Genomic DNA, 21,974 nt, shown 5'->3' on the forward strand with positions numbered 1-21,974 from the left:
CATAACCCAGTATGGGAAATCTCCTACAAGGGCTGAGGGTTCGACGTTCTGACCCCACGTCACCCCATTACTGGTTAAAGATCTCCACACCTCTAGGTAGGATTGTTGGAGGGAGACGCAGTCGGGAGATAGGCCAAGGTCCTTCTAGGGCTATTGAGCACAGGTTATAATAATAATAATTATTATTATTATTATTATCCAGTTTTTATAATAGGACGGATATACAATATTAGTAAAACCAACAACTAGCTATATTACTAACAAATTTCTAAAAGACATGTGTGCTGATTAACAAATACTTTCATTCTGTCAAAGTAGTATTCACGAAAAGAGAATTTTTAAAAACCCTAAAGATCTCACCTCCGTGTACCTGTTTAGTACTAAGATTTTCTTAACTGGAGGAAATAGTGCTCCTTTGCAAAATAACAAGAATTCTTATACATCAACTTCATTTTACATGTATTTTATTATACTACAATTATTGTCTACTTCTCTAGGTCAATTTGATAACGACAAGTGATGATTTATAAAATGATTGAAAAACTAATGAGAAGATATATCCCAGAATTATTTGAGATTCAAACTCACAACCCCCTACATTTGTATGTCATAAGACTAACAAACACACAAAATAGGTCAGTTCTATGCATATGTTTGAGTAAGACACAGGTACGATATGGACAGGACTAGTAAATTGTTCAGAGCTTCCAACTATCCTCACTATTCACACAAAGTGCACTTTGCTTTCACTATAATTGGCAACCAAATAACATAAATGAAAGAATTTCTACATTTCAAATCTAAAACAACTTATATACATGCTCCCTTACATACAACTACATACAAGAATTCCACCATTTAATAGGTTAGAATCAAATACAATATGCAGTGTGATATGGAAAATTAATTTTATATGAATTTAGCACTACGTTACTGTTTACTCTTAACTTAGGGGCCTTCCTGATGGGCAAGTGGTAACACTTGTTACCTTTTAATCAAGGGGTCCCGGGTTTGATCATCAGTGGAGCCACACAGTGGTTCGGATTCCACTTTAAACTGTAGGCCCTGCCCCGATTAACCTAACTGTGCATAAACAAACATTGACAAACTTTTGACTGATAACTTTATTTTGTTATTGTTCCTCAAGCATACAGAGTTTGCAATAATTTGAAGGAACACTACAAGTTTTCTGCACCTGCTTCGTAGATTGATTGATTGATTTGGTGTTTTAAGTCCACCTTATGCACAGTAAGGCTAACCGGGACTGGACCTACAGTTTAAAGAGGGATTCAAACCACTATGTGCCTCCACCGGGTATCGAACCCGGTACCCCTTGATTACGAGGTGGCTACACTAACCTGCTTCGTAGACTTTGAACAAATGTCAAATATTGTTACAGCAATCTTGTATTTCATAGTTATCTTCCTCATGTACAGAAACACAAGTAAACAATAAAAATAATAATAAATCTCTTGCACATTTTGATTTGAATATTGATGGTGTAATATATATCTTCCAATTATCATCACACTGCCTATTCCACCACAATACCTACACCAAACATGTACACCATGAAAACTACTTCCACTGTTGGAACACAACAATTAAATCACACTGTTACATTACCTTTAATGGTGAAGCGGAGAGCCCATTATCTTGTTCAATTTCTAAGCCTCGTGACTACTCTGTTAAAGTATTGATAATATTTCAACAACAGCAAAAGCAAACTACAAGAAGATGTATGTGAATGCTCTAGAAGGAATTCTAAGCATATGTAATTTTTTCAGATTTTGGAATATCATAGCATTTTTTTGAGAGGCGGGAAAATTTGAAAACAGCCAAAAGTCCAGCTAGGCTTTAACTTTGCTAACAATTCAAATTCCAAGAATAGAATAAACTTCTACAAATTCATTTTCAAGGAGGACTTGTGTTAAGTATTTCTGATAGCTACTGATATTTGACTTATCGATTTGAATACACAAGTAACAGGTAAAGGTACCTCCTGCACATGGCAACATGCCTTGACGATACGTGGAGGTCGACATTCGCAAGCTGTGTAAGTGATGTGCTCAGCACCATGTTCAAGCCACTTTTATTCCCCCAATCCCTCAGGTACTCGTTCATTGGAGGCTAGGTGAACCTCAGAGTGACTCTATGCAGGTTTCAGATGGGAATTCCCACCTGATATCGAACCAAAGTCTCCCCACGTAGTAGTCAGATGCCCTGCCAACTTGAGCACAGCAGCTCTCAACACACAACAATAAAAATAGGAATGGGACTGATTAATCAGTACTCTATTGGTAGCGGCAGATATAGGCATATCAGTAAATTTTAGGGATGGGCCGATATGAAATTTTGGCCAATACCGATATAAAATTTACCAATACCGATAACCAATATTAGAAACGGTTCTTGAAGAACCAGAAAGGTTCATTGACCTCGTTAATAAATGTGTGTTTCAAGGCGACTGCAGTGCAAGAGAAGTTGCATATTTAGACACTTTTTTTAGAAAGTAGGGCATGGAGATTATCCATAAAAATTACAACAAAATGACCGAATTTTGCACTAAATTATCAAATATTTATCGATATATCGGATCGGTAAAATAATCGGTAATTTTACCGATAAACCGATATGCCTATAGAGTACCGATTAATTGGTTCCATCCCTAGTAAATTTTATATCTGTACTTTATCATTAATTATCAACCAAAATTTCATGTCTGTCCATCCCTAATAAAAATTAATGAAACATTACATCAGCATCAGATGTACGTACAATGCTGAAAATTTGGATTCTTCATATTGAAGAAGAAAAAGAAAAAAACTTAATTGCATGTAAGAGCCAGAGTTACATTACATTTTACGAGTGTATTATGGACTTGTGCATACTAAATTATGTGGAAGAAATTAAATACATGCTCCTGCGAAGAACACTTATTGTACATCAAACAGCTTGGTTTCTGCTTTTGTTAACAATCTCACAGAGAAAGAGAGGGAGGGGGAAGGGAAAAAATTATGCTTAATCAAGTGTCCCAGATTCAAAACCTGCTCACAACAATTTTCCATGACTTTCCACATCAATGTTATAAATATTGCATGTTACTGAAAATGGGCAAATACCAATCAGATACAATGACGACTGTAATGGTAGAAGAGGAGACATAAGTTTCCATTTTTATACTCATGTGTATACTATATATGTAATTAATATTTTAAGCTATAAATTACGATAAGGTACTAACCTTGGTAACAGACACTATGGATCATTGGCACACATCACAGTAAATTTCAAATATTCTATCATACAAAAATATAATAATCTTATGTATAAAAGGACTTTATTCTACAAACAGCAGCTTAAAACTGTCTTGAGTTACTGTTTTTATCCTTTCGCAGCTTGCAAATAAAAGAGAAATAATGCAATTTGTTGTTATAAAATGATATACAGTATTTAAAAATTGGTAAGATTAGAAGACTTTAATACTATGCGCAACTAATTCTAATAGATTTTCTTCAATGTCTCTTAGCTTGATAATTATTTTGTTATATATTTGTTCCCTACAAATAATGTGCCTATTTACATTCTACACAAATTTTCTGACATTCTAAATGCTTACAAAACTGTATGTAAAACATGTAAAAATATTTTGCCAGAAGTTAAAATTCGAAATTTGTGTTCATACACTGTCACCACAGTCAAAATTTTATTTCCCGTAAATATCCTAACAGAAATTTATCGTTTAACTGAAATATTCACCTGACCCATTACCTGATGAATAATACGGTATTATTAATAACACGTAAAGGTGGACAACTGTAGAAAGTTCACGTGAGAATTACAAGACAAGACAATCATGAATTTGTTTATGAATTTTGAGCAGTTTATTACATTTTGGGCAATATTTCAAAAGAGCTCATACTCATATTATTGGGCTATACGATTAACTGATTGCAAGTGTTAAATTTTTAAAAAGTAGCATGGAAGATATACAGAAAGGCCCAAAAAAAGGTAACGAAATGAAGAACTGTTTCCTTTTTTTTTGGGCCACCCTGTATTTCCTTTGAATGATTTTTATGGGGGAATCAGCAGGTAGTATGGGTAGTGTGTATCTTTTGGTTAGAGATAGAAACCTGCTATTTTACTTCAAATGGGAAGTAATATAACCAGTTACACCTATATACAGGGCAGTTAACGCAAATTTTAAAATGTTTTATTTCTCCCATATTTGTCTCAATAAACCTTAATGTTAAAACCACTTAAAATGAAATTTTCCTTCACTTACAAGGTTGCAAGAAAAGATGACTGTACACAAAATGTATTGAATGTACATATTCCATAATAGATGCACTGGAATACCTTTTAAAATCATTTAAATATAATAATACATACATACATATGGAAACAGTTGTTACTGAAAAAAAAACACAACCACCATTAGAACTTCTGATGAAATTCTTCACCTACTCTATTCAACTAGTGATTTAAATTTCTTATCTTCTACTTAAGGAAAATAGTTTAAGTATGGCAAGCCATTTTAGAAGTTTCAGCATCTGTGGTACTAAAGCACAACCAAAGATAATTCTAGCTTAGAATTAATGTTTCTCCTTCCTTTTTGTCATTATTATTATTATTATTGTTGTTAAAACTTACCTCAGAAGTTTCAGTACTTTGTTGTTGATGTTGAGGATTTTGCATTTCATGTGAGTTTGAAGGTGTTAGAAAATCTGTTATGGCATTTTCATCAGTTGGAACTGAAACAAAACAAAGACCATTAATTCGTAATTGGGAAATGAAACACGCGGTAGTAGATAAATACAGAGGCACTGAAATTAATAGAACAAAGAAAAAAACATTTTTGCGGATAAAGTGAGCACTAGTTTCTCTGTATTTAAAGACTTTTAAATTGTTGTTTCCCCGAGTATGTCAAATTAAAACTTTCATTTGCTTTGTTTCTTGTCTAGTAGATTTCTGTACAAGTTTCCTGCATTTTAGTACAAACCTATTGCTGATCTACATATATTTTGAACTTTGAGTTAGTGCCTTCAGAAGAATAAGTCTTTGGGGTCCATGTGCAGTCACTTATGACCCACTGCGAAGGTCTTTCCACCCATCTGCCTGCGACCAGAGTCCACTGGCAAACTTTCTCCTCCATTACTAAACTTGCTGGTGTGGTAAGCATGCACAGAGATATTGAATTTTCATTTGCCGAGAAATTTCTGTAAGTTTTAGGCTGACAGAGGGCAAGAAACCACTCCTCTTCACCAGTGGCGTATGCTGGTTCTAACGAGTGGGTAATCTCCGACCTTTTGATGCTCAAACTCCAAAAGTTTCCGTGCAATTTATGTCAAGCTCCATATTGGATTTAGGAATATTGTGTCGGAATGTTTGTCTTATTGCTACGATCACAATCAATTAATTCTCGTTATTGCAGTTTACTATACGTGTAGAATTTCAAATAATAAAACAAGACAGTATTATAAAGCTATAAAAAAAACTGCCTGTGAAATATAAAATGAAAGACGTTCACTAGTGAAATAAAAACCTGCAATATTAATTTAAGTGCAAAATTCAACTTACTCCAGGACCCGATTACTTGTGCAGTACCACATCCAAAGCACGCTGTTTGTCCAGTTCACGTCAATACGTGTCTGTGCGAAAGATTGCAGCTTAACAAAGGAAGTTATGTGACTTTTGGATTTTTCATGTTTGGCACAAGCGTTGCAAAGATTACAGTATCAGCCACGCGTCCATGCATTCTTTTCAGCCCCGAAAAGTAAGCATGGCCAACAAAAATGCAAAGCTTATTAACACTTATACTTCCTGTCAACCATGGTGTTTTGTCATAATTTGCTTGCGAAAATGCCTCACATATTCCCGATTCTTGTCTTTGTGTGTAGAAATAAGTTCAAGCGATGACACTGGCCCACCTGTATTAACAATTTGCAACTTCTCCTGAAAAGATCTTGTTCCAAAAGGTTTCACCAGCAAATCTTGTATCACATCCATTACCCTTTAACACAGCACTATCACGACAAACACTAACACCTAAATAAATAATAAACACGAAGCACAGCACGAAGCCAACGACTACACGCATTCAGTTTCACGCGCCAAACTTCTGTTGTTGTGTTCCTGGCTCAGAATGAAATTCCCTATGAATGATAAAAAAAAAAATCCCTTTCCGAGCTCGAAATGACAGGTTTTTAAAAGTTCGAATCATTGCAGGTCAGAGCCAGAATTTTATTTCGGGATGGGGATCATCTCTTATTAGCAGCCGCCACATAAAGTTGAAACAGTGGGGTTAAAAGTCCTGAAGATGAATCTCAGATTATTACAATGTATTATGCAAAGTGTTTAATCCTGCTAATGAAGTAAAATTAATTACCACTATACACTTTTTAAATTAGATATTTGTACGATTTCGGGGAGGAAGGTTTCAGCCCCCCCGAGTCGTCCACCTGGTTACGTGCCTGATGTGTTTTTTTTCGTTTTATGTTTAATTCGTTCATCTTCATCACTATTAATCTAAACAGGCGGAATATAGCAACTTAAATTAACTAATATATATATAAAATTTATTTTTGATATCTTTCCCTTTAAAAAATATTCAGTTCCGTGAAAGAAGTATTCTCGCTGCTTTTGAAGATTAGAGAGGAGAAACAATCACTATTTTTGTAAATACAAGGATGGGGGGAGTCAGCAAATAGGTGCTTTAATTGCTTAAGCTTTGATTTTTAATTCAGTTTGCTTCATCTTCAATATTTAAGCTTTTCCCTTTTGATAAATTTATGTTCAAGTAACAGAAATCAGCAAGACAGAAGCAAATGTAAAGTGAAAATAGCGTAGAATTGGTTTGCCCATGTTATTCAGTTTTCCTGTTCTTCGCACTCTACCGGGTATGTTTTCCCTAGTTCAGCGGAGGGAATGGAAAAAAGGCTCTGAAGGTTGAGAATGCGACCGGTGGACTCTCACAAGAAGGAGCTTACCCTGGGCACGGAATCACCGTGCCTGAGAAGCAGTGTTTCCTCCCCCTCTTTCCTTTCTCCTCTCTCCTCGCCAAGAGTTGTAAGGAAAGCAGGAGGAATGACGTCAGGGTGAGATTCCCTGAAGTCATTCCACCGGCTGGAGAAAGGTTTCCGGACATTCGGCGGCAAACGATTGGAAGTATTCGAGCGCTGGAAGCAAGAAAATGTATGCATCGAAATTGGTTTGGAAGAATATTGTGAGGAAATGTGTGTGTGTGTGTGTGTATGTATATATATATATATATATATATATATATATAAAAAAAAATACAGCCGGGTCATCTGCGATTACCTAGATGACCCAGAGTATACGCCGCTGCTCTTCACTGGTTCAAGTGTGTATAGGAGGCGCCAACTTTAAATTGACAAAAATTACGTTTTGAAGCCCCACTTGCTGCAGCCTTGAGGTTATTTTGTAAATAGCAAGCCTTGAGGTTATTTTGTACATAGCAATTGACACTTCATGTAAATTTGAGCTGTATACAGTCTGTCCTACAATTTTTATTGGACTTTTAAGGTTTTCCTAGTGCATACAAACAACATAAAATTAAGGTTCCATCATACTTATGCAAATGTATTTGGCAATAATCATACACTGAGACCCTATACTATTATTAAGGATGTATTCTCAGAAACAAGCTCAAAAAATGCTGGACAATGGATAATTTACAACATTTATGCACTTTGACCTCAATTATACTCTATATGATCAAAAGTATCCGGACACATCGCGGAACGTGTGTTTATCATAGAGGGCAACACAGTACTGCCATCTACCGCATGGAACACATAGTCAGCGAACTCAGTAGTCTGCAGACAGTGTGAGACAGCAGTGTGGGATGGTCTGAGGAACTCACAGACTTTCAAGGTGGTCAGTTGGTTGGGTGCCACTTATGTAGGAAGTCTCTGTGTGAGATTTCCACCCTCCTAAACATCCCTCTGTCCACTGTTTCCGATGTTATAGTGAAGGGATGTGTACAACCCAAAAGCATGCAGGCCAACCTCCCATGTTGACCTCCAGAGACCATCGAGTGTTGAAGAGGACCGTACAGCATTATCGTCGATCATCCATCGCCACCATCACACAGGAATTCCGAACTGCATCAGGATCTACTCCAAGCACCATTACTGTTTGGTGCAAGGTGCAGCAACTTGGTTTCCATGGCCGAGCAGCTGCTCATAAGTCAAACATCACACAGACAAATGCCAAACGCTGCCTCGTGTGGTGCAAGGAGCGTCAAAACTGGACCATAGAACAGTGGAAAACCGTTGTGTGGAGTGATGAATAACAGTACACAATGTGGCGATCTGATGATAGGGTGTGGGTGTGGTGAATGCCTGGTGAACGACATCTACCAGCCTGTATAGTGCCGACAGTGAAATTCGGAGGTGGCGGAGTTAAAGTGTGGTCATGTTTCTCCTGGAGGGGGCTTGGCCCCTTGTTGCTTTACATGGCAATGTCACGGCACAAGCTTACGTTGACAGTTTAACAGCTTTCATGCTGCCTACCATCGAAGACCAGTTCGGGGATGACCATTGTGTCTTTCACACGACCGAGCACCTGTCCATACTGCAGGGCTTGTGGGGGAGTGGTTTGATGACAAGAACATCCCACTAATGGACTGGCCCGCACAGAGTCCTGATTTGAATCCCATAGAACATCTCTGGGATGTTTTGGAATGCTGACTTCATGCTAGACCACACCGATCCACATCAATAACTCTTCTCATTTTGGCACTCTACGAGGAATGGGCTGCCATTCCTCAGGAAACCTTCCGGCACCTGATTGAAAGTATGCCTGTGAGAGTGAACGCTGTCATCAAGGCTAAAGGTGGGTCAAAACTGTATTAACTGCCAGTGTTCCCGATGGAGGGTTGCCCAAACTTGTACTTTATTTTCAGCTGTGTGTCCAGATACTTCTGATCACACAGAGTACTCTTTAGTTGGTTGTAGAAAAATAGAATTTTTCACATCCACTACATGTTCATTCACAGATTTCACCATTTCTCTTAACTGTGCCTCAAATGATTTCAATGCAATTAAGGTTTCTTGAAAAATGTTACAGACTTTAGATATATCGCACAGAAACACCAATGAAATACATTACATAGACTGCAAGATGATGTAAAAAAATAAATTTGAAGAAAAATAATGCCAGAAAATTCAAGGAAAATAACTAGGGTATCGGTATCAGAAAGTACTGGGCACAATTTTTGTAGAGTCTGCAAAAAATGTGGCACGATATTTTTGCAGTCTATATACAACTAGAACTTATGCAAAATAGATAATTTTCATTGTTTTCTAAACAAAATTGTACGAAGAATGGACTTTTGATTATCTCATGTGCAATTATAAATACTTTAAAGCAAAACTCTGGTAAATTAATATGATACAGTTCCAACGGAAAATATATATTAAAATTTAAAGTAATCTGAACTGCTTTCAACTGTTACAATTTTCAGATATTAATATTGCTGTAAATCAGAGAAGTGGTTTAGGTATAGATTCAAAGTGGTATCAGCTCAGTCCTAAAAATAATTGCAGAAAAAATGAAGAGGTTCCTTAATTGTTAAATACAAAGTTACCACCAAATAATTTATTTGATTTGATTTGCTTTATTTTACTTCGCCTTTTGTGCCACTTTTAGCTAATTTGCGAAGATGGGGATGAGTGATGAGTGATTACATGATGAAATTGATGAATGGACACTCACAAACATCCATGCCCAGGCCAGGATTCGAACCCGGGACCCCTGGCATCGTAGCACGATGTTCTAACCACTTCGCCACAGGGGGTGGCTTACCACCAAATAAATTATTCTAAATAGTACAATGGGACCTCCATTTTATGTTTTTCAGGGGATCAAACTGAAAAAAACTTAAAATGCAGGAAAATGTAAAATTGAGAAAAATTTTATTATAACAATTTGCTCTATTGTGATGATAAAGATTAAATCTATAATGCAGGAAAATGTAAATCCAGGAATGTAAAAATCGGGATTTCACGGTATAACTTATTCCTTGCTTACCTGGAGCAGGTACGAATAGATTCACTGCAGGCATTTGCTTTGTCCCCAATGAAGGAAACAAATCTGATGATGGAACAGATGGATTTGCTCTTGTGCTACCTGGATTCATGACATCAACGTAATTGGCTCGCATACCTAAATAAACAACACCATGTCACCAAATATTCTCCATATCTTATTTTTTTAAAATATAAATTAATCTTATTTTCTTAAAATATACAAATTAATCACAGAATAAGATAGAAAGGATACTAAGACAGACATCCTGCATTAATAATGGTAGTCATTGTTCACTGTGATACCTTTAATTTTTGTTTGTGCAAAAAGAAGGCAATTTGGCTTTAAACAAACCAATGTCAGAGAATATACATAGGTCGTTGAATATACAAGTTATCCTGTGCTATAAATTTGTTGCAAAAAATACTACATGCACATGGTTATCTACAGTCAAGAGTAACAACAATTAAGCTACATGGGAGCTCTGCAACAATGAAGATAAACAATGAAATATACATTGGGATGCACGCAATGACACAGTTGTGTCTTGCCTCAGGGTTCGAACTTAGGATTATTTGCTTTACAGCACACTGTACTGACCACTCCACCACTTGATTTTAATTGTAATCACTTGAACATTTATAGTCACAGATACCAGGTGGTTATAATTAAAGTGACGGTGTTCAGAGTGGTACAGAACGGGCTGTAATGAGGGTAGCAGTCTGAAACTTCGTAGGTATGCTAATTAAACAATGCGCTCGCGAATTATGAAAAAAAAAAAAATTGTTCCAATTCTCGCCACCAGGGTAAAAAATGGCACTGTAAGCAGTCAAAACTTGGTATAGTTACAGGAAAAACACTATAAATCGCAGAAAACAATACTCTTTCTAATAAAATATCGCTACAATTTCACTATTCGAATTACATAAACATTACTAAAGGAAAAAGCAACAAGCGTCACCAACAACAACCAGGGAGCTCACACAATGGTTAGGCAATGTCACCGACTTTGACGTCAGAGTTATGGAAAATTCCACGTTTTGAATGCTTACAGCGCCACTTTTACCCTGGTGGCGAGAATCGGAACTATTTTTTTTTTTTTTTTTTTTTGCATAATTCGCGAGCGCATTGCTTCATTAGCATATCTACGAAGTTTCAGACTGCTACTCTCATTACAGCCCGTGCTGTACCACTCTCAACACCGTCACATTAATTATAACCACCTGGTACTTCTGGACATAATGACCCATTGAGAGAAATGTGTTTTTAACTGTACAGAGACACACATTTTATTAACTGTACAGACAGACACACATTTTAAATTGTACAGTAAGGTAAAGCTGCCAGCGTCAGTTTTTGGAAACGCTTGCCCATTGTTAACTACCGTATTTACGCGTGTATAGTGCACGTGCATGTATAATGCGCACTCTGGTTTTGGATGGGTAAAAGTGACAAAAAATTATATCTTGTATAAAATGCGCAGTACAATCCACTTTCAAGAAATGGCTTTCTTAGTTGTAGGTTGTAAATCTGTTGCTATGCTGATCAAGAGTGAATGATGTCATACCTATTCAATTGCTCATTCCTTCTTTTTCAATATATACTTTTTCTTTCCGTGATTAATGTAACATTTATACAAGGCACATTCAGGACCTTCCAAATAGCAGTTAGCAGCACAAGATTTCTTCCATTAAGGAATTTACACACTCCATGTATGTCATATTATTTGGCCAGTAATACATTTGAATTTTTATTATATTTTTCCTTATGTTTTCTTTCATCCGAAGTACCGTAAAAATCAGAATGTTTCTTCATTTTGTGATGAACTTATTTCAACCGCACTTCACATTAGTGTCATTATCTTGAATGGAATACTGTTTCCATATTCAGAAACTACAGGATTCAAGCTTTACGATATATAACATGATAGGGTTCCGTAAACATGAAAAATCAGTGCAAGTGTCCCAAAATCATGGAATGACCCTGTACGGTTTCATGTTGGCTGTCTGAATTATTCCGTGCGTAATACGCACCACAGTTTTTGGGGGCAAAATTTTGGAAAAAAGTGTGCATTATACACGAGTAAATACGGTATTCTAAATCTATTTTTATCTAGTTTGGTTATTTTACATCATACGCTGGGTTAATGCAACAAATATGATGAATGACGATGTGATGGAATGGTGATAGGACAAACACAATAGTACGTGCATGTCTGAGCAGGGTTCAAACCTTGGACTTCTAGTCTCGCAGAGCATTTCACTAACAGAATCACTAAATATTCATCAAGGCACTTTTAATGTGTATGAGCCTGTGTGTAACATGATTACAGTGAAACCCCGATTTTGCATTCCCACATTATACGTTTTCCTGCTTAATACATTCATCCAGTCAGGCCCCGGCAAAAAGGCTATGTTAAATAAGAGGACGTTCACCTCGATCTTACGTTCACTATAACTCCTGTTTCCCACTTTATATGTTTTCAGAGCCGTGACGATGTCTTAAAATTTGGCAGAAACCTGTTCTGTTGACCATGCGAGTTCTCCCTCCTCTTTCTTGCTTTCGAAGCTGGTTCATTCACCACGCGGCACAGCGGGGTACAGCTTGCATTTGTCACACCTTCCTTGACGGACAGGAAGGGAAAACAGCACTTCTTGCATTTCCGGTAAAGATACAGTGCGATTGTTCTGCCTCAGGATCAGACAACAAGCGCACAGTTACCAAACCAATTCTCGCTAAATGGTGCCTGTCTTAGAATTTGAACAACGAAATTTCGCCCTCCCCTCTCTGAGTGAAAAATTGACAACAGGACTCGATCACCATTCGCTTCTTTGCCCACACAGATTTATGGAAGCCTTCCTAGTTGACGGGAACAAAAAAGAAAAGTGAGAATGGGCTTGTTTGTGAAAACTTTTCCTTTCTTCTTGTCTGCAGCGTTGGAATAGAAAAAATAAGAAGGGTTTGCCAACATCTGCTATCCGATACTGAATAAGAACTGCACTTCTTTAATGTGAAGTCGTTTAGATTCCTAAGGAAATATGATTGGATCTAGTCTACATTTCACTGTAAATTATTTTTAATCTGAAGTTTTTTCACGAATGCTATGTCATTTGGTCATCAGAATGAAGCTGAAGCTAACGTGATTCTTTTTTTCTATGGGTAGATGAGCGATATTCTACTTACCGACAAATATATTCTGGTCAAATTAATTGTTAGGGGGAGGGGGGGGGGGGCAAAGTTCGGACACATGTATTATTCTGAATGGGGCAGAGAATGGATTCTTTATGCAGATTATGTGACTCGCGTGTTGTACAGTGACGGAGTCGGGGAAAAAATGAGTAAATAAAGAAGGGGTGTGTCAATATTCTCTAGGAACAGTAAAATTTAGTGCACATCTAAATACCATTAAAATGCTTCTTTGGGCCAAAAAAGCATATATTAATTTACTTTCTCTCATTTGCTGGGGAGCCCTTGTCACCTAGTCGGTATAGCGTCTCACTGCCACACTGGAAACCCAGGTTTGATTCCCGGCGTGGCCGAGATCGAAGAATAGGGAGGGTAAAGGCAGCCAGAGTGTGGTGCTAGTCACATCATCTCCCACATACCCCTATATGTGTGTCCTGGCATGGTGCAAAGTGCACGGTGAACTAGTTTCCTGGGGAGGGGGGATGTTTGCCCTCATGTCCCCTAAGGTATCATCAGCATGATATGGTATGTAATTACTAATAGTACCAAGTATTTCTGCCCTGATTTTCTTGCTCGTGTGGAAGAGACAACCAATTAGCATAAAGGTGAAAAGCTATCATCCCTTCTTTTTTCCTCTGTGGTCTACAATTAAGCAGTTGCTCCTGGATATGTACATTCTACGAACATAGCATACTGTCTACAAGTAAAAAGAAAAAAGTCACCATGACCCACCCCCCAAAAAAAACACACACACACAAGCTCATTAATCTGCCACTGGTGTGCTTGATTTGCCTTTCCTTTTAGAAATTTTATATTGCATCTATCTGTGTCAGAAATATTGCTCGTATGTCAGTGGCATTGAGGCAAGAGTGTAAAGCAGTGATCCCCCCCCCTCCCTTCTTTCCTCCTGCAACTTGGTCAAGAATAAGCACACATCTGATTAAGACTTTCGTTCAACTCATTTGCACTGCTCCATCACCTGTTCATCTTCACTTCCCCTCCCTTCCCTTATCGCTGGTCTGAGTGGTGTCTGCGGGCAGCTAGAAGCTGGCAGCCAGCACCAGTGTTTTGTCTTGCGGCTCCAGAGCAATGACTCATCCATTGCAAAGGGAAGAAAAACGGCATTGGTTTGAATCTCACCTCGGAAGATTGTTTTGCTTTGGAAGATTACGAAACACTAGCTCCAGACACAAAGCGACCAGTTTAAAAGACAAGCTCATCTTTTCTTGTTTTGCCTTCTGATAAACATCTTGAACACACAGAACAGTGCGGGGAGGAAATGCACATGATGCTAATAATAAATCATGGAGGGGGAGACGAAAAAAAAACATGTTATTTACAGGAAAACTATTGGTGGAAGGGGTGTTCGCATTCCGCAACACTCCTAAATCCAACAATAAATCATGGATTAATATGGATGTAAATAACAATAAATGGCATGCCCAGGGGAGGGGTTGTTGGGGGTCTTTACCCCCTTTGGCACAGTATTTCTAAACACAAAAAAAAAATGTCAAAGGCAGGAAAAAATGGGACTATTAAAAAAGTATACCTAACACTCCTCCCCCATCCTTTCGAAAATCCTGGGCACATCACTGATAACAATTCCCCATATTGTGACATCAAAAAATGCGTAACTTTGACAAAGCTTGTTTGCAGTTCACTTTATGCAGTTGGGCTGATCGGGACTGGACACATGCAGCTAAAGTGGGATCTGAATCACTCTACAAGAGGCACTGTGAACTGAATCTAGGACACTTTGATCACTGTATATAAAGATGCTCGACGTCCAACTATAAATGATCAACCCACCCCCCCTCCAATTACCCGATACTTCTAAAACTAGCAACAAATTACAAAATTACAGAGTAAATGAAGATCACACAATCAGAAACATAAATTGAACCTAATAGGTAGCAGATAGAAGCAGTCAACTAACGTTCCTACACTCGAAAGTGGGTCATGTTAATACGCCACTGATTTTCACAGCAGGTCTTGCTTTTTTTCCCCTTAGAAATTCATAATTATACTTCTTTAACACTGCTGAATTATTTTTGACACAATATACCCCTAAAAGCCGATTATGAAGTCACTTCTTACTGACACTTGAGTTTCACCACTCCCCTATGTTTTCCAGCTTTTTATGTTTCCCGCATTTTACGTTTTTTTATTTACAGGCCCCTGAAAAACGTAAAATCGGGGTTCCACTGGACATTCATCTAATAAATTGTCTGGAAATGGATTGATTGATTGATTTGGTGTTTTAAGTATATTTTATCCACAGTAAGGCTAATTGGGACTGGACCTACAGTTTAAAGTGGAATCCAAACCACTATGAGCCTCCACCGGGTAACGAACCCAGGACCCCTTGATTACAAGGTGATGACGCTACCAATACGCCATCGGAGACTGAATTAATCTTTTAGAAATATTAGAATTAAAAACTAAGTCCAAAGTTCAAATGAAATATATACTCCTGTTCAGACACAGTCTCACAATTGATAAGGTTAAAAGAGGGGATGTTCAGAAAGCATTGTCCTGAATTACCAACAAACTGAAGTTAATTAGCAAGGGAATAATAGGAAGCATGCAAAGTTATAAAAATGTAATGCAAAGGCAGATAAGGAAATGTTTGATTTTGACGATTAAAAAAAATCTTACTTCTTCCAGGTGCCAATTTATATTTGTTGGTTCCGCCAGCTGGTTTCGGACCTAACGAAGTATTTCCTGCATCTAGTGCAGGGCCGGGTGTCTCTCCTTGGCCGATATTTGGTTCCTGGGAAGCTGGAGTTCCTGGTTGGAAATTCGCTGCTTTCGGTGGAGGGGGCAGTGACTGGACAGGCTCTTCATCCTCGTCTAGATTAACCCACCTCTTCTTATCTGGATCCCAAACAATCTAGTAGATAAAACACAAGTACTCTGTTGTTATTGGCAAATGTGGCCGTATTGGTTTATTCACAAAATTTACTGATTAAATAGTGTGTAATTTAGTGCAAAATTCTCCTTCCATTTTTTAAAACAAAGTAAAATCACATTTTATAATCACTTGATTACCTACATAAAGTACAGGAGTACAAAAGTACATTTACTTTTTCATGGAATATTTGCAAATTTATATGGCAAAAAACCTCATACTGCTATCCTTATATTACACTCCAGTTATTGAAGCATTGTAACAACATATGGATGAACCAATTAAAAAAACTGCTCATTTTAACTGTCAACCATATGCCAACAGGGCTTCAAAATAAAATCTGTACTATAACTAGGGATGTGCCGAAGCCGATTACAGATTATGAAAATCGGCCGAAATTGACACATCGGCATCGGTATTGGAATCGGCAAAAATCTGATATTTAAACCGGTACAGATTATACTAGAGTTTTTACCTTCTAATAAGTTTTATATTCTAGTTTTGTAAGATTTATTGAAAATTTGGTTATGATTCTTCATTATTGTAGAGTTTTTGTAATAAAATTATTGCAAACTCATTCAGAGGATCAACCTAACTATAAATCGGAAATAAAACAGTACATTGCTGAACCAGGATCTGCTGTTGTATTGGAAATTCAAAAATGGATATTCAAACCTGAAGCAAATCCTGAGAAAATGCTTGGGAATACCTACTGCATCAGTATTCAGTGATTGAGTGTTCAGTGTTGCTGAACAGATTTGAGATAAGAGAAGTAGGTTACTTCCTGAAGTGCTTCCAAATCTCGTGTTTCTGAAGTTGAATCTGGCAGAACAGGAATTCATTTTGCATTTCAAAGAACTGCTTGTGTACTAATGTTTAATAATCTCTTGAGAATCCATGTTCTTCTTAAAGGTTCACATAACATTTTGTAGATGCTAATGTACATTCGCACTCTTGAGAATACATATGTATATACATATGATATGCAATAGAAATGTACATAGCAAATTTATTTTTGTCATGCTGAAAATAACATCCCATTTCTGTTTAATATGTATCGGAATCGGTTAAATATCAGCATCGGTATCGGTTCCAAAAAATTATCGGTGAGTACATCGGCATCGGTAAATTTTCAGCTTCGTCACATCCCTAATTATAACTAAACTACCTGGAAAATACATTTCCTGAAAATATGGATGGCTAAATGCAATAAATTTTAGAAATGCTAATAAAATTTGCTAGCTTTAGCAAATTCCAATTATACTTTGTCAGAAAACTATAAAATCTTTAGTATGGTAAAAATACTGTGTAACCTAATCAATGAAGATCCACCCTTTGGGGTACGAATATCCATGGAGAAAAGTTACAAAACTTTTTCTCTAATGCAAAAAGAAAAGTAAAGTAGGATGTGCACTGTATGGGCAGTGATGTATGCATAATTTAAGTGGGAGGGAATAATACCTGAGACTTTACCCTGCCAGCATACTTGCTGTGTCCATCGCATACTATTCCTTTACATTACACAGAGGTTCATAACTGTTACGTATAACTTAAAACTAGTGAAACTAGAGACATGCACATTTAGTTTTTGATGGAAACTTGAAATGTAAAATAACATGCTGTAATGTTTGTTTTTTAATGTTATGAAAGGTGCAAGGTACATTTTCCTACCATGTTTTGTCACGAAATGATGCGAAATGACCTGCAAAATGTGAAATGAACTCAGTTTATATAAAGATAATACTTTCTGAAGTCTGAATTGGCCCGTAAGTAGGCAAAATCATGAAAATTGATTAATTCTGTCGTAAAAATGTGAGAAGCAAAAATGGACTCCTTTACACAGGAATAATAAGTAATAAGTGAAGTTTTTAAATGAAATTTAGGATTATATTCACCATTTTAACACAAATGCAATTTTATATATTGCTTTTGCCCTCAAAATGTGCCCAGATTTTGTGCCGAAATCTTGATCTTTTATTCACCATTAATATGTAGCCAGCCGTAACTACAATATACAAACATTGGTATCAACTAGTACCGAGCCGATACTGATAGTGATGTATCGGTAGAGGCACATATTCTTGGTAAATAAAAAAGCAAAATTTCGGTACAAAAACAGACTCGATTTCGGGTTCAAAAGCGGTAAATAAAATAAAATTTCGGTGTTATAGCGGTGAATAATCACATCAAAAGTGCTATATAAAATGACATTTTAGTTTTGAAATTGTGAATATAATCCTAAATTTGATTTAAAAACTGCACTTATTACACAAAATAAACTTATTCCTTCTAATAGCACATCTATGTAGTTACCAGAATATTAAGTTTATTTATTCCTGTGTAAAGCGGTCCATTTTTGCTTGTAAAATATTTACAGCAGAATTAATAAATTTTCCGTGAATTGCATAACTCACAGGATACTTCAGACTTCAGAAAGTGTTGCGTCTGTATATAAACGGTAAATTTCGTGTTTAAGAGTATATTTCGCATTTTGCAGTTCATTTCGCATTATTTCGTGACAAAACAGGGTAGAAAAATGCACCTCACACCTTTCAGAATAATGAAAAATGAACATTACAGCATGTTATTTCATATTTCATTTTTTCATCAAAAACGAAATTTGCATGCCTCTATGTATCGGTATCAGCCGATACCAGTGGAATCGGCATCAGAAAGTATCAGTTGAAATTCATCTGCCGATACCAGCCGATACTTTTCCTGCATATTGGTCTTTCACGGAGTCCGCAAAAATGCTGGGCATCACTTTCACATTGTTTAATTATCCTGGAAATTATGCAAAATTCACACTTCCTATTTATTTTGAACCAATTTTGAACGAAAAACTATATTTTGTGATTAATAACATTTATTTTAATATTCTGATATAATTCTTGAATATTAAAAAGCAAATTTCTTGGTAAATTCATGCATACAACTGGAGAAGAATATTTACACACCAATATTGATCAATATTTTGAACAATTTTTAATTATTGCATCTTCCAAGTATCGGTACCGGCTCAGCCCTAGTATCAATATCTGTTCAAAATGGTCTTCGCTGAGCTCCAATATTTACATTTTTTTAAAAAGAGAAAGATTTATTAAAATAGTGAAAGTTACAACTAGTACATTATCATCAAGGAACTGATTAAATAACAGAATCAAATCTTACCGATGGATTCTTATCATCAGGGAGAATTGCTTGGTTCTTAGGCCTTAGAACCAATTTGCTCCACAGGCCACCAAGCCAACTGCTGCCACTTGCTGCCTTGGCTGGCTGCTTCTTGGCAGGTTTCTTGTCCTGTACGGTGGAAGTCTTTGGTTTAGTCTCGGATGGTGCAGGCGGTGAAGGTTTGTACTCCTCAGTCAAAGGTTTCTGCAGAGAGCAAACAGCCAATCATTATGATCTTCATAGCAAAGAATATGTAAGATTTATAGTCTACCTATACAATTACATGCCACTATATCTGAACACAGATATATATATATTTTTGCATGCAAAATCTGATTAAAAGCCTTCTAAATATAAATGGTATTTTTCACTTCAGTAATCTGAACACAACTGTTGCCTAACACAAGCATGGAGACTAAACACCAATTAGTACCATACATTTAATAATTCAATACAATTCTTACGACCATTTTTTGCACTCTTTGGTTTCGAAATGGAAGTCTTGAAAATGGTATGTGCTATATATCATGTTGTATGTGCTCTTGATTTAAGTCAGAAGCTAATATTAGTAATAAACAAAAAAAAGCTCCAATTTGTATTATTCTCCCACTGTTACCTTTTGAATAATGTATGTGTATGTCTCAGGATAAATATACACAACAAACTACTAAAAAAAAATTTTTTGGTATGGTTTTTCAAAGCAACTTCTACTGTTGTGTCAATGAATAACTCTTGCATAATGACAACTGCAAAAAAGTTAAAACAATTTTCTGATTCAAGTGTGCTTCGTGTGGAATTCATTGATATTTCCATAGTACCACATTCCTGAAGTACAAATCTGCTTACATAATAATTAATTCAATTAATTATATACCTATTTCTTCTATTCTATTCCAGTTGCTACTTACATCCATTTACATTTTATATTCTACTCTATTATTTTCTTTAAAAATGTAGAACTGAAAATACAACACAACAATGAATATGTTACGGAAGCAAAACATATGGCAAAACGATATTGTACGAACACAGGAAACTAAATATGCATTCAATGAGAAGCAGGAGGATCAGGCAGAGGCAGCAAGGCACTAGTAGGCCACAAGGAAACATTCTATAATCTACTCCACTTCTTCTGTTCTACCTCTTCCATTTCCTTGACTTGTGCCACGTTCCTCTCTTCTCTCTTCTTCTGATGCATACAGTGAATCTGCTCGTGGGCCACAGCTCCAATGCCAACGGCACACTGTGTTTTATCCTGCCCAGAAGGAACGTTTCTATATCCAGCTAGCGAACTGGAGTTGCAATAAGAAGAGCATAGCAATTGAGATGGTTGGGAAACTCTAGCGTTATATTCGCCACCGGCAGGACCGATTATTATACCATTTACATACTCCCTTCTGTCAACTCTGCTTGGTATGATTACGCCACAAGGCACGGCAGGCTCTTTAATTTGCCTACGTGGATCCAAGTAGCTGTACGACTGCATACAGCAAGGTGCATCAATCTCATATGTATTCGCAACACTCCCTTTTGCTCTATTCCCAACAGACTTCCTCCTACTCATTGGAGCATCTATTGGGTATGTGCCTCCAAATATCAAAGGCTTATCCTGCATCACTATCATTCTTTCCTTTTTCATTCTGCAACTGCTTCTAATCATACTTTGCCCCGTCAGTAGTCTATGCTGACTTCTATTACTGTTGTAACCTTGAATGCAATCTGAAATTTGCTTGTTGCACGAAGTGACGTAAAGAAACTCCATATCTCCAGGTATTTTTTTCTGGCAATGGCTCGTAAGCAACCTTTGTGCTGTAACGCATGACTTGCAGGTATAGCTTGATATATTTGTGGATAATGGTACAAGCATATTGCAGTTCCTTTGGAAACATATGTTTCGTCCATTACCAATGGTACTTACAGCTGTTGAATCCTTGAACTTGAGTTGCATAAATTAAAACAAAAACAAATTATGGTCATATTTAAATATTCATAAAAATATATTTTTTTCAGGTTCAATTTCAAAATAAATAAATGCCTATGCACATGTCTACCTTCAGCAAATGTAACACAAAGGATATTAATATTTTTTTTGCACAATGCTGGTGCACTATATAGGGAGGGTAATTTTGTAACAACTTAGGTAAAATACTAACTAAAACAGTTATACACATTAATAAATATTTGAATTTATGTACACATTTATTGACATCTTCATAGCGCATGCTTGCAGACAGTGAGATATCACAATACAACAGTCAGTAAAAGTTTTTTAAATTACGGTACATTAGTGCAAAACATAAATGTTCAAAATGTGCCAATATAACATAATATTATAATTGAACCGGTGAGTCCAAGAAGGGAAGGATTCCACTTTTTGAACAAAATGGGCTGAATACTTTGAATACATATGAGAGCTAAAATAAAGGTTTTAAAAACAAACTACAGTCAACTCTCGATTCTACGACCCTCTCGAAGTAACGACCCTTTTCCCGGGAACCATGAAAAATTTAGAAAAAATTGGAAAAAAATTGTTGAAAAATTGAAGGAAATCCGCCGAAAAATGCGTTAGTTTTTTCCTCCACTCATTCCCTTTACGAGGGCTCTACCGCTCACAATTAGGTCTGAACTAAAAATAGACACACCACACCATGCT

The 21,974-nt window shown here is 36.7% G+C and overlaps 1 protein-coding gene across 5 annotated transcripts in view; it reads right to left on the minus strand.

Annotated features, from left to right (window-relative positions):
- The window catches only part of Sec16 (endoplasmic reticulum export factor secretory 16), a 106,745-nt gene that overhangs the window by 10,943 nt on the left and 73,828 nt on the right, over positions 1-21,974 (minus strand). For 4 of the 5 annotated variants that reach the window (XM_083144420.1, XM_083144419.1, XM_083144416.1 and 1 more), the window contains 4 exons: positions 19,322-19,525; positions 15,898-16,132; positions 10,057-10,191; positions 4,654-4,754 (listed from right to left, as the gene is read on the minus strand). In XM_083144420.1, coding sequence (XP_083000546.1) covers positions 4,654-4,754; positions 10,057-10,191; positions 15,898-16,132; positions 19,322-19,525 — 675 coding nt within the window. Of the gene's footprint in view, positions 1-3,244; positions 3,399-4,653; positions 4,755-10,056; positions 10,192-15,897; positions 16,133-19,321; positions 19,526-21,974 lie in introns of all 5 variants that reach the window. The other variant, XR_014444003.1, reaches the window with a different exon arrangement.

Source organism: Lepisma saccharinum, chromosome 23, assembly GCF_977018435.1.
Source record: "Lepisma saccharinum chromosome 23, izLepSacc3.1, whole genome shotgun sequence".
In the NCBI taxonomy this organism is placed as follows: Eukaryota; Metazoa; Arthropoda; class Insecta; order Zygentoma; family Lepismatidae; genus Lepisma; species Lepisma saccharinum.